Consider the following 12167-nt stretch of genomic DNA (forward strand, 5'->3'; position numbering starts at 1 on the left):
ATTGACTCTGAACTTAATAAGATTTTGATGGCAAAGGAGAAACTGTTTTTGGTCGAGAAGGATTCAGTTGCCAAGAATTCATTCAATGACTATCATGGACAGAAGGACAGTCTATTTGTCAACACAAAAGATTGGTCAAGTGATGGAGTTGTTCCAAAGCGCCAGGGATTCATCGAGCCAATTGGATTCATCACCAGAGTGACATCACGTGAAGGCATACTCGGCGAGAGATGGGAAACCGCTGACAACATAGCCCTAAATGACAAGTTGGACTCTCTACCACCTTCTGAGCTACGTGGTGCTCGAAAGGATCCAGGTGTTGTCCATTGGGCTGCTGGAGAGAACATCTACAACCTCACCACAGAGGATGACCGTTTGTGCTCAATAGCTCACAACCATGATTCAAACGAACTAATTGGACAGATAGTTCCTTTCTTTGCCGAGCCCGAGGTCGGAGGTTGCTTCCCATATGTATGCTCAGAGAACACTTTTGTAACTCACGCACCATACATGGCCACCAACATGGGGAATGCATATTTGGAGGTGTGGCAGGCCAATGAGAATGGAGTGGAAGAGTGGAGAGAGAAGGACCTTTCCAGGTGGTGGAAAGGTGACCCAACCAAGAAGTACACATTTGGAAGGTTTGATCGTCATCCCATCAAGATAATTGTTTCCAAAGAAGCTAATCTCTCTTGGCAAGACATCTACATCAAACCATTGACTCAAGGTATTGCCAAGATCACTTTCTCAATTGATCTCTCAAAGTACTCGATCAGGTCTCCACTCCAAGGTATCGTCAAGATCAACATCGATGGCAAAGTCATTATCCAATTTGCAGAAATCAATCATGAGATCATCCTTGGTGATCGTTGTTCAAAAGTCACACCATGGCCCATACATGGTATTGCCAATCGTGTTTTGATCACTGGTGCGATTGAGAACTTGGAGACCAGTCCCATCCCAGAGATCGCAGTCTTCCAGCAGGAGTTGGCAAAGTATAAGGACACTTGCGCTCAGGTAGTTCAAGCCAAGGTATGGGCAATCTGGTCTTTGGAACGCGTCATTGAGATGTACACTGCTCTGCGCACTGGTGTGGTCCCCAAGAGCAGTCTATTCAGTGTCTACAAGATTGATTACTCCAAGGTCTACCGTCCAAAGGCCAACAGTATCGTGGAGAACTTGTCCAAGGGCAGTGGATTTGCCATCATTTCTGGCAACTGTCAATGGGACGCACTATGTGAGTCCATGAAGCTCAAGGGACTGAGCACATCACCAATGCCCGTAGCCAACAGCATACATTACAACAGATTCGTCTTTGGCAAGAGTTTAGGAACAGGAATGGGCCACATCGATAACATGTTCCTCTATGACTATGGTGGCGACTGGACAATGCCATCCATTCGCAAGTGGATCGTAGGATTGTCGAAACGAATTGCTGAAGTTCATGCCACTGGAGAGGATTGTATCAAGTCATGTTTCGAAATCACTTGCTTCAGCTATGAATTTGTCCGTGCCAAGAAGCGATACGAGGACAACATGCGTCGTTCTGGAGTTCATCTGATCAATGCATGCGCGTGGAGCGATCTGGCTCAGATGCTCCACTATCGTGTGATCGATGCAGTGTTCCTCAAACCGATGACCACTTCCAGCATGGATGATGAGGCCTACCTGGCAATTGGTTTTGCTTGTGTGATCCATGACCTTCCCGACTATGGCTACGACCTAAGTGTGTGCGACTGCTCCAACATGATGTTCACTCTCGGCGCCCGAGATGGACAGTACTCTGGCATCGAGTACGCCTACGCCGTCACACGAGCAGGTGTTGAGTACGTTGCCGATGTGCACAGGTACAATACAAGTGGTCTCACTCTGGTCTCAACACACTACTGGCAGATATGTAATGGTCGTCACCGTATCCTCAATGCAGCAATGAGTGTTGCCGAGCATGCCCACCCTCGCCGATTTGTCAAGAAAGACACCATGATGAGTACGATCACTGACCGCAAGGAGGAGGAGTACTTTGTCCAACCACACAACCATCAGTCATGTGAGAGCCAGTACCAGCAGCTGAAGGAGCGTGCACTTAAGTTAGGTCCCGCATACGACACACTTCTCCGTGGAATGGTCGCACGAGTCTACGAACGCATCTATGGCAAGTCACTGGATGACATTGTTGGATTGGAGGAGGTGGACAATATCGTCAACATTATCGACTGTGTCTGCATCGACAGTCGAAACGAAGGAATCGAGTTCCTCTGGGACATAGCATTATTTATGTGGGGTGACTCTGGCATCATGTGGCATGCTTGTCTTGGCGGACTCCTTGTGACCAAGGATCGTCTTGTTGGCGATGACACTGCTGGCTATGGATATGAGAAAAGACATTGGGAGAAGCAGCAGAAATAATAATTATTAAGTGATTCAAAACCCGCACCGACTGACTATTCATTCATACACTTCATACTTGGGAGTTTGCTAACTGATGGCGACACAGTTATTCTAGTCAACTCTCACCAATATTGGTTATCATAAATTCTGACGTGTTTGATCACAATATCTTGAGCGTGTGTTTAATTAACTGGGTCGAGGGAAACAGTCCGTCGCGATTGTCTATTGGACAATTGTCAGTGGATGGGGTGAATGGGGGGAGTGGGGGTAGTGTCCGCAAGTGATGTAATAAGCTGCATCTCATCCCAAAGAGTATATCTTCTCGCACTCACAGGTGATAGCGATTCCATCTATTATCTAATTCAGAAAAATACTTATAATGTCCTTAAAATATTTCTATTTTGGTTGGGTGGATATAGATCATATTTGGACTTTGAGTCGAGTAAATAATGTTAATAAGTGAGAGAAGCTGATATGAGATAAAACATTAGTCTTCAGATTATTATATTTATAATTATTATTATTATTTTTATATATTCCAAAACATACAAACATAAACTAAAACAAAAATGTTGACAACAGAACAAATTGCCAAAGACTGTGACAGGAAACTGAATCAGATTTTGATGGCAAAGGAGAAGTTGTTGGTGGAGGATGATTCAGTTGCCAAGAATACTTTCAATGACTACCATGGTGAAAAGGACAGTCTATTTGTCAACTCCGCTGATTGGTCAAGTGATGGAGTGGTTCCAAAGCGCCAGGGATTCATCGAGCCAATTGGATTCGTAACCAGAGTGACATCGCGTGAAGGTGTCATCGGTGAGAAATGGGAAGCCGCTGACAATATCTCCTTGAATGACAAGTTGGATTCGCTGCCACCTGCTGAACTACGTGCTCGAAAGGATCCAGGTGTTGTCCATTGGGCTGCTGGTGAGAACATTTACAACCTCACCACGGAGGAGGATCGTATGTGCTCGATGGCCTACAAACTGAATGAGAAGGAGCTCATTGCCCAGATCGTACCGTTCATGGTTGAGCCCGAGGTCGGAGGATGCTTCTCATATGTGTGCCTGGAGAATACATTTGTCACTCATGCGCCGTACATGGCCACCAACATGGGCAATGCCTACTTTGAGATCTGGCAGGGCAACATGGATGGAGTGGAGAAGTGGAGAGAGAAGGACCTTGCCAAGTGGTGGAAAGGTGACCCAACCAAGAAGTACACATTTGGAAGGTTTGATCGTCATCCAATCAAGATCATCGTGCCCAAGGATGCTACTTTGGCGTGGCAGGACAGTTACATCCAACCATTGACTCAAGGTATTGCAAAGATCACTGGCTCAGCTGACCTCACCAAGTACTCGATCAAGGCTCCGCTCCAAGGTATCGTCAAGATCAACGATGGCAAGATCCTCATCCAGTTTGACGATATCAATCAAGAGATCATCCTTGGTGAGCGTGGTCCAAAGGTCACACCATGGCCCATCCATGCACTTGCCAATCGTGTCTTGATTTCTGGTGCCATTGAGAATTTGGAGACCAGTCCCATCCCAGAGGTCGCAGTGTTCCAGCAGGAGTTGGCCAAGTACAAGGACACTTGTGCACAGGTCGTCCAAGCCAAAGTATGGGCAATCTGGACATTGGAGCGTGTCGTTGAGATGTACACAGCTTTGCGCACTGGTGTGGTCACCGAGAACAGTCCATTCATCGTCTACAAGATTGATTACTCCAAGGTCTATCGTCCAAAGGCCAACAAGATCGTGGAGAACCTGTCAAAGGGCAGTGGCTTTGCTGTCATCTCTGGCAACACTCAATGGGACGCACTATGTGAGTCCATGAAGCTCAAGGGTGTCAGCAAGTCAGCAATGCCCGTGGCCAACTGCATGCAGTACAACAGATTCGTCTATGGCAAGTGCCTTGGAACTGGAATGGGCCACATTGACAACCTGTTCCTCTATGACTATGGTGGCGACTGGACGATGCCAGCCATCCGCAAGTGGATCGCAGGAATGGGTCAACGAATCGCAGAGGTTCATGCCGCCGGAGAGGACTGTCTCAAGTCTTGCATCGAAGCCACCTGTCTCAGCTATGAGTTTGTGCGTGCCAAGAAGCGTTACGAGGACAACATGCGTCGCTCTGGAGTGCATCTGATCAACGTGTGCGCATGGAAAGATCTGGCCCAGATGCTCCATTACCGTGTGATCGACGCCGTGTTCCTCAAGTCGACGATCACCTCCAGCATGGATGATGAAGCCTACCTGGCAATTGGATTCGCTACAGTGATGCACGACCTCACAGACTATGGCTACGATCTGAGTGTGTGCGACTGCTCCAACATGCTGTTCACTCTTGGCGCCCGTGATGGAAAGTACTCTGGCATCGAGTACGCCTACGCCGTCACTCTGGCCGGTGTCGCATATGTTGCCGACGTGCACAGGTACAATACAAGTGGTCTCACTCTGGTCTCAACACACTACTGGCAGCTCTGCAATGGTCGTCACCGTATCCTCAACGCTGCAATGAGTGTTGCCGAGCATGCCCATCCTCGTCGCTTTGTCAAGAAGGACACCCTGATCGGCACGATCTTTGACCGCAAGGAGGATGAGTACTTCATGCAGCCACACAACCATCAGTCATGCGAGAGCCAGTACCAGCAACTGAAGAAGCGTGCACTCAAGTTGGGCGGTGCCTTTGACACACTGCTCCGTGGAATGGTCGCACGTGTCTATGAGCGCATCTATGGCAAGGCATTGGATAACATTGAAAGCCTGGAGGAGGTGGACAACATCGTTAACATTGTCGACTGTGTCTGCATTGATAGTCGCAACGAAGGAATCGAGTTCCTCTGGGACATGGCCATGTTCATGTGGGGCGACTCTGGCATCATGTGGCACTCATTCCTTGGCAGTCTCCTGGTGACCAAGGATCGTCTCGTTGGTGATGACACTGCTGGCTATGGATATGAGGACAGACCATGGTTGGAGCAGAAACGTCAAGAGTAGGCTTTGAAGTTGGATATTGAATAAGAATAAAGATAAAACCTTACATAACACGCACTGTAATACATCCTATTGTTTGTTTGATTGAATGTATGAATGAATGAAAGAACATCTCTTTGCCAAGATATTAAACACGCGTCGAGATCTCTATCTCTCTATGAATTTGAATAAAAAAGGCAACATAATGAGTTAATCTCACTTGAAGACAGTCAAAATCATGGTGTAGGTAACTCTCTAGTCTTATCTTCACGTTGATGGTCATCTAGGATAATGTCAACACTTTGACACTGAATGAATGAAAGGGGGGGGATTACGAAACGAATGAGGCTGCTAGATTTACATTCCCTAAGGGTGTGGTGTAACATGTAATAAATTGGTTTGTAGATTTTAGGTCGACACAGATGTAAAGATCCAATAAAGTAGGACCTCCTTCTTGAATGTATGAGATGAGTATTATAATATGAATGTGGAAGTGAATGATGGAAAATTACAAATTGATAATTTAATTATCACTCCAACTACTAGTATCAATCCAAAAAATATTATTTTCCAAACATAAATAATAATAATAATAATAATAATAACCATTGGATTCATCACAAGAGTGACTTCGCGTGAAGGTTTAATCGGTGAAAGATGGGAAGCCGCTGACAACATCGCCCTGAATGACAAGCTGGACTGCCCGCCCCCTGATGAACTACGTGTTGCTCGCAAGGATCCAGGTGTTATTCACTGGGTTGGAGGAGAGAACATCTACAACCTCACCACTGAGGAGGACCGTTTTTGTTCGATGGCCTACAAAGTGGATGAGAATGATCTGATTGGCCAGATCGTTCAATTCTTTGCCGAGCCCGAGGTTGGAGGATGCTTCCCATATGTGTGCCAGGAGAATACATTCGTCACTCATGCACCATACATGGCCACCAACAAGGGCAATGCATACTTGGAGGTGTGGCAGGCAAATGAGAATGGAGTGGAGCAGTGGAGAGAGAGGGACCTTGCAAAGTGGTGGAAGGGTGATCCGACCAAGAAGTACACATTTGGAAGGTTTGATCGTCATCCAATCAAGATCATTGTGCCAAAGGATGCTACTCACGTGTGGCAGGACGAGTTTATCCAACCATTGACTCAAGGTATTGCAAAGATCACTGGCTCAGCTGACCTCACCAAGTACTCGATCAAGACTCCACTCCAAGGTATTGTCCGGATCAGCGATGGCAAGGTCATCATCCAGTTTGAAGATATCAATCAGGAGATCATCCTTGGAGAGCGTGGTCCCAAGGTCACACCATGGCCCATCCATGCACTTGCCAATCGTGTCTTGATTTCTGGTGCCATTGAGAATTTGGAGACCAGTCCCATCCCAGAGGTCGCAGTGTTCCAGCAGGAGTTGGCAAAGTACAAGGACAGTTGTGCGCAGGTCGTCCAAGCCAAAGTATGGGCCATCTGGACTTTTGAGCGTGTCGTTGAGATGTACACTCCCATTCGTTCAGGTATGGTAACTGAGAACAGTCCATTCATCGTCTACAAGATTGATTACTCCCAGGTCTACCGTCCAAAGGCCAACAAGGTGATGGAGAATTTGTCCAAGGGCAGTGGCTTCCCGATTATCACCGGCAACACTCATTGGGACGCACTGTGTGAGTCCATGAAGCTCAAGGGTGTGAGCACATCACCAATGCCCGTGGCCAACAGCATTCAATACAGCCGATTCTTCTGGGGCAAGAGCATGGGAACTGCAATGGGCCACATTGACAACCTGTTCCTCTATGACTATGGTGGCGATTGGACGATGCCAGCCATCCGCAAGTGGATCCTGGGAATGGGACAGCGCATTGCTGAGGTGCATGCCGCGGGGGAGGACTGTATCAAGACGTGCTTCGAAGCCTGCTGCATCAGCTATGAGTATGTGCGTGCCAAGAAGCGATATGAGGACAACATGCGTCGCTCAGGTGTGCATCTGATCAACGGATGCGCATGGAAGGATCTGGCCCAGACGCTCCATTACCGTGCCCTCGACGCAGTGTGCCTCAAGGCGACGACCAACTCAAGCATGGATGATGAGGCCTACCTGGCAATTGGATTCGCCTCGGTGATCCACGACCTTCCTGACTATGGCTATGATCTGAGTGTTGCGACTGCTCCAACATTCTCTTCACACTTGGCGCCCGCGATGGACAGTACTCGGGCATCGAGTACGCCTTCTCCATCACTTTGGCGGGTGTCCAATATGTTGCCGATGTGCACAGGTACAATGTCAGTGGTATCACACTTCTCTCCACCAACTTTTGGCAGCTCTGCAATGGTCGTCACCGTATCCTCAACGCTGCAATGAGTGTTGCCGAGCATGCCCACCCTCGCCGCTTTGTCAAGAAGGACACGTTGATGGGCACAATCACTGACCGCAAGGAGGATGAGTACTTCATGCAGCCACACAACCACCAGGCATGTGAGAGCCAGTACCAGCAGCTGAAGGAGCGTGCACTCAAGTTGGGCCCAGTCTACGACACACTGCTCCGTGGAATGGTGGCGCGTGTCTATGAGCGCATCTATGGCCTGGCATTGGATGACATTGAAGGCCTGGTGGAGGTGGACAACATCGTCAACATTATCGATTGTGTCTCCATCGACTGTCGCAACGAAGGAGTCGAGTTCCTCTGGGACATGGCATTGTTTATGTGGGGCGACTCTGGCATCATGTGGCATGCTTGTCTTGGCGGTCTCCTTGTGACCAATGATCGTCTCGTTGGCGATGACACTGCTGGCTATGGATATGAGGACAGACCATGGTTGGAGCAGAAGCGTTAAGAGTAGGCATGGCATGGAATGGCATGGTTAGGCGTGTGTCGCGGACAAATGAATGATAATAAAGACTAATGAATATCAGATTCCAATAGATTGATTGATTAATTGATTGATGTAGTCCCAATCAATGGCAAGTACCTTCACAAATAACAACAACTTTGTTGTTTATTGTTTATCACCATGTCCACTTTCTTCATCTTACTCTCTATTTACAGGCCTTGTTGGATTGTGTTCAACTCCTTTGTCTTTGTCTCTATATATTGTTTATCGCGTATATATTCCTCTGTTTGTGATTGGACATGGCATTGGAAGTTAGTCCAAATATTCATGGAATGATTGATTGATTGAATAACTTACCAAGTGTTAGATTATTGATATTGTTACAAAGTTGGTGATCGGTGAGTTTATTGTCGGGTACGTCCAACTTGATGTCGTGATCGGCCAGTCGTTGTTTCATCAGATTATAACTATACTCAATCTCCTTGCTCTTGTGATTGATATTGTTTATCAATGGTACTATGTCCTTCTCTATCATCGACTCTGATATACTCAATGGCACATCCCACGACTCCACCAACTTGATCTCATTCTCCAAGTCCTGTTTCAGTCTTCTCTTCTCTGCCATCTCTTGTTGTAACTTTGTTTGATCGGAATGAGTTCGTATGAGTGAGTATGAGTGATTGGAATAGTTCCAGTGATTGAGTGATTGAACATACTTTGGTGAAGTTTGTGCTCATCTCTTCCAGATCTTGGTTGAGCTTGTGAGCTTGCTCTTTGAGTGATTGGGAGTCAACGGGCATGAGGTAGTTGAGTGATGGCATCTCGCTTGGCAACACAAGGTCGTTGGGGATGTTGAAGACGTTGGTCATGAGGAACTGTTCAAACTTGTCGAGGTTCTTGCCGAAGCAGTCGTCAAGTAGATGCCACATCTGATCGGTGCCCTCGGCTACACGCTCGGCGACATGCGTTGCCTGGAATGCACTGTGTGTCAACAGACACTGGTCGACATAGTCTGCGCCATCTACAGCGATGATCTCATGTACAGCCTCGTGTATATCATCCGCAAATGCCATTGGATGATAATAGAAGAACTCCTTCTCTCGTGTCATCTTTGGTATTTCATCCACCTCCACGTGCTCCTCATCATCCTCTTCCTGCATAATCATGTTTGTCGTTGTTGTTGTCGATGAATTTGTAGATGTAGATGTATATTCAGTGTTCATGCTTTCATTATTTATACTATTTTCATCATCCATCATTATAGACATTATTATTGTTATTATTATCTGTAGCTTTATCTTTATCACTGAGTGATTGTGCTGAAGGAGTGGATCATAATTTGAAATTTTGAAAATTGGCGCCATTTTTTAAAGTTCCCACTTTCTATCGTCTGGATCAATCAATTAATTCATAAATTAAACAATAATATCATTATGAAGACATAATCTTTATAACATCCACCACTTTATTATTACATTTGTCTCGTTACTACCCCTCCCCGTGTGTCCTAGTACTTTAGATTATCAGACTCATTATATGAATTGGGTCAACATGTTGTGATAGATAGAAGGATAGATAGATCTTCATTCCTATCATGTATCCCTCATTCATTCGTATTGTATTGTATTGCATATGTGTACAACAACTACAAGGTTTAAATCGAAATCATGATACATTAGCCACATGATTGTGGTCAGTGGGATGAAAACGAGTGTTTGTGGGTAGATCTACAAGTGATGTATTAATCCATTTGTCCTTGTCTTGTGAAGGTGTGATCCCGCGTTCCTAATAACAATTTCTAATTAAGGAGTACTACTACTACTACTGTCAGAGTAGTACACATGAATTATCATCCGTGGTCCATGGTCCGAATTAATGTGTGGGCGAGTGAGTGAGTGAGTCAATGAGTGAGTGAATGAGTAGTTGAGGTATGGTAGTTGTAGGGTAGAGTAGTAAGGGTAAGGGCAAGGGTAGATTATGTTGGTTTGAGTAGGGATTCATAAAGTTCTCCAAGAGTAAAATGATGATTTCACGACTGACATGAAAAACATCATCAATTTACAAATTTACACCTTTATTGACAGTGATATATAAAATTAGTTATAAAATTATCCAGTCAATTCATAATTTTTTATTTATTTATTTATTTATTTATTTATTTATTTATTTATTTATTTATTTATTAATTTTATAATATTCAAATATAATTCAAAAACAATGTTGATAACACAACAAATTGCCAAAGACTGTGACAGGAAACTGGATCAGATATTGATGGCCAAGGAGAAGTTGTTGGTGGTGGAGGATTCAGTTTCCAAGAGCACGTTTAGTGACTACCAAGGTGAAAAGGACAGTCTATTTGTAAACACCAAAGATTGGGAAGGTGATGGAGTGGTTCCAAAACGACATGGATTCATCGAGCCAATTGGATATGTCACCCGATTGACATCGCGTGAAGGTGTCATCGGTGAGAAATGGGAAGCCGCTGACGACATCGCCCTCAATGACAGGTTGGACTCGCTTCCACCGGCCGATCTACGTGGTGCTCGAAAGGATCCAGGTGTTTTCCATTGGGCTGCTGGTGAGAACATCTACAACCTCACCACTGAGGAGGATCGTATGTGCTCGATGGCCTACAAACTGGAGGAGAATGAGCTCATAGCTCAGATGGTGCCATTCATGGTTGAGCCCGAGGTTGGAGGTTGCTTCCCATATGTTTGCTAGGAGTATACATTCGTCACTCATGCACCATACATGGCAACAAACATGGGCAATGCATACTTGGAGGTGTGGCAGGCCAATGAGAATGGAGTGGAGGAGTGGAGAGAGAAGGACCTGGCCAGATGGTGGAAGGGTGACGCGACCAAGAAGTACACATTTGGAAGGTTTGATCGTCATCCAATCAAGATCATCGTGCCCAAGGAAGTTACACTCGTGTGGCAGGACGAGTTCATTCATCCATTGACTCAAGGTATTGCCAAGGTCACTGTATCAGCTGACCTCACCAAGTACTCGATCAAGGCTCCACTCCAAGGTATCGTCAAGATCAATGATGGCAAGGTCATCATCCAGTTTGACGATATCAATCAAGAGATTAACCTTGGTGAGCGTGGTCCCAAGGTCACACCATGGCCCATCCATGGTATTGCCAATCGTGTATTGGTCAGTGGGGCGATCGAGAACTTGGATACCAGTCCCATCCCAGAGGTCGCAGTGTTCCAGCAGGAGTAGGCCAGGTACAAGGACAGTCATCTCTGACAACACTCAGTGGGACGCGCTGTGTGAAGCCATGAATATCAAGGGACTGAGCACATCACCAATGATCGTGGCCAACAGTTTGCATTCCAACCGATTCGTCTTTGGCAAGAGCTTGGGAACTGGAATGTGCCACGTTGACAACCTGTTCCTCTATGACTATGGTGGCGACTGGACGATGCCAGCCATCCGCAAGTGGATCGCAGGAATGGGACAGCGTATTGCCGAGGTGCATGCAGCCGGAGACGACTGTGTAAAGTCGTGCTACGAGGCCACCTGCATGAGCTATGAGTTTGTCCGTGCCAAGAAGCGATACGAGGATAACATGCGTCGTTCTGGTGTGCATCTGACCAACGTCAATGATGCTCCACTACCGTGTGATCGACGCCGTGTTCCTCAAGCCGATGGTCACCTCCAGCATGGATGACGAGGCCTACATGGTCATTGGATTAGCCTGTGTTATCCACGACCTCCCTGACTATGGCTATGACCTGAGTGTGTGCGACTGCTCCAACATGCTATTCACTCTTGGCGCCCGCGATGGTCAGTACTCTGGCATCGAGTATGCCTTTGCAGTCACCCAGGCTGGTGTCCAATATGTTGCCGACGTGCACAGGTACAATGCCAGTGGTCTCACAGTCGCCTCTGTCCACTACTGGCAGCTCTTCAATGGTCGCCATCTATCCTAAACGCAGCCATGAGTGTTGCCGAGCATGCCCA

At 46.5% G+C, this 12167-nt stretch overlaps 9 protein-coding genes across 9 annotated transcripts; 8 read left to right on the plus strand and 1 right to left on the minus strand.

Annotated features, from left to right (window-relative positions):
* Positions 1–27: 27 nt before the first annotated feature.
* Positions 28–2406, plus strand: SAMD00019534_031120 (hypothetical protein; the record flags this gene model as incomplete). The annotated part of the gene is made up of 1 exon (XM_012901245.1): positions 28–2406. The coding sequence occupies one exon, from the start codon at positions 28–30 to the stop codon at positions 2404–2406; it is 2379 nt and encodes a 792-aa protein (XP_012756699.1).
* Positions 2407–2957: 551 nt separating this feature from the next.
* On the plus strand, positions 2958–5390 carry SAMD00019534_031130 (hypothetical protein; the record flags this gene model as incomplete). The annotated part of the gene is made up of 1 exon (XM_012901246.1): positions 2958–5390. One exon carries the CDS (start codon positions 2958–2960, stop codon positions 5388–5390), a length of 2433 nt encoding a protein of 810 aa, XP_012756700.1.
* Positions 5391–6177: 787 nt separating this feature from the next.
* Positions 6178–7722, plus strand: SAMD00019534_031140 (hypothetical protein; the record flags this gene model as incomplete). The annotated part of the gene is made up of 1 exon (XM_012901247.1): positions 6178–7722. One exon carries the CDS (start codon positions 6178–6180, stop codon positions 7720–7722), a length of 1545 nt encoding a protein of 514 aa, XP_012756701.1.
* A 50-nt stretch (positions 7723–7772) lies between these two features.
* On the plus strand, positions 7773–8195 carry SAMD00019534_031150 (hypothetical protein; the record flags this gene model as incomplete). The annotated part of the gene is made up of 1 exon (XM_012901248.1): positions 7773–8195. The coding sequence occupies one exon, from the start codon at positions 7773–7775 to the stop codon at positions 8193–8195; it is 423 nt and encodes a 140-aa protein (XP_012756702.1).
* Positions 8196–8401: 206 nt separating this feature from the next.
* Positions 8402–9358, minus strand: SAMD00019534_031160 (hypothetical protein; the record flags this gene model as incomplete). Its single annotated transcript, XM_012901249.1, has 3 exons — positions 8402–8475; positions 8550–8829; positions 8909–9358. The coding sequence occupies 3 exons, from the start codon at positions 9356–9358 to the stop codon at positions 8402–8404; spliced, it is 804 nt and encodes a 267-aa protein (XP_012756703.1).
* A 1051-nt stretch (positions 9359–10409) lies between these two features.
* On the plus strand, positions 10410–10916 carry SAMD00019534_031170 (hypothetical protein; the record flags this gene model as incomplete). The annotated part of the gene is made up of 1 exon (XM_012901250.1): positions 10410–10916. The coding sequence occupies one exon, from the start codon at positions 10410–10412 to the stop codon at positions 10914–10916; it is 507 nt and encodes a 168-aa protein (XP_012756704.1).
* Positions 10917–10946: 30 nt separating this feature from the next.
* On the plus strand, positions 10947–11423 carry SAMD00019534_031180 (hypothetical protein; the record flags this gene model as incomplete). The annotated part of the gene is made up of 1 exon (XM_012901251.1): positions 10947–11423. One exon carries the CDS (start codon positions 10947–10949, stop codon positions 11421–11423), a length of 477 nt encoding a protein of 158 aa, XP_012756705.1.
* Positions 11424–11481: 58 nt separating this feature from the next.
* SAMD00019534_031190 (hypothetical protein) lies at positions 11482–11874 on the plus strand (the record flags this gene model as incomplete). Its single annotated transcript, XM_012901252.1, has 1 exon — positions 11482–11874. One exon carries the CDS (start codon positions 11482–11484, stop codon positions 11872–11874), a length of 393 nt encoding a protein of 130 aa, XP_012756706.1.
* On the plus strand, positions 11807–12136 carry SAMD00019534_031200 (hypothetical protein; the record flags this gene model as incomplete). Its single annotated transcript, XM_012901253.1, has 1 exon — positions 11807–12136. One exon carries the CDS (start codon positions 11807–11809, stop codon positions 12134–12136), a length of 330 nt encoding a protein of 109 aa, XP_012756707.1.
* Positions 12137–12167: the final 31 nt, after the last annotated feature.

The sequence above is a fragment of the Acytostelium subglobosum genome (assembly GCF_000787575.1).
Source record: "Acytostelium subglobosum LB1 DNA, scaffold: scaffold5, whole genome shotgun sequence".
NCBI lineage: Eukaryota > Evosea > Eumycetozoa > Acytosteliales > Acytosteliaceae > Acytostelium > Acytostelium subglobosum.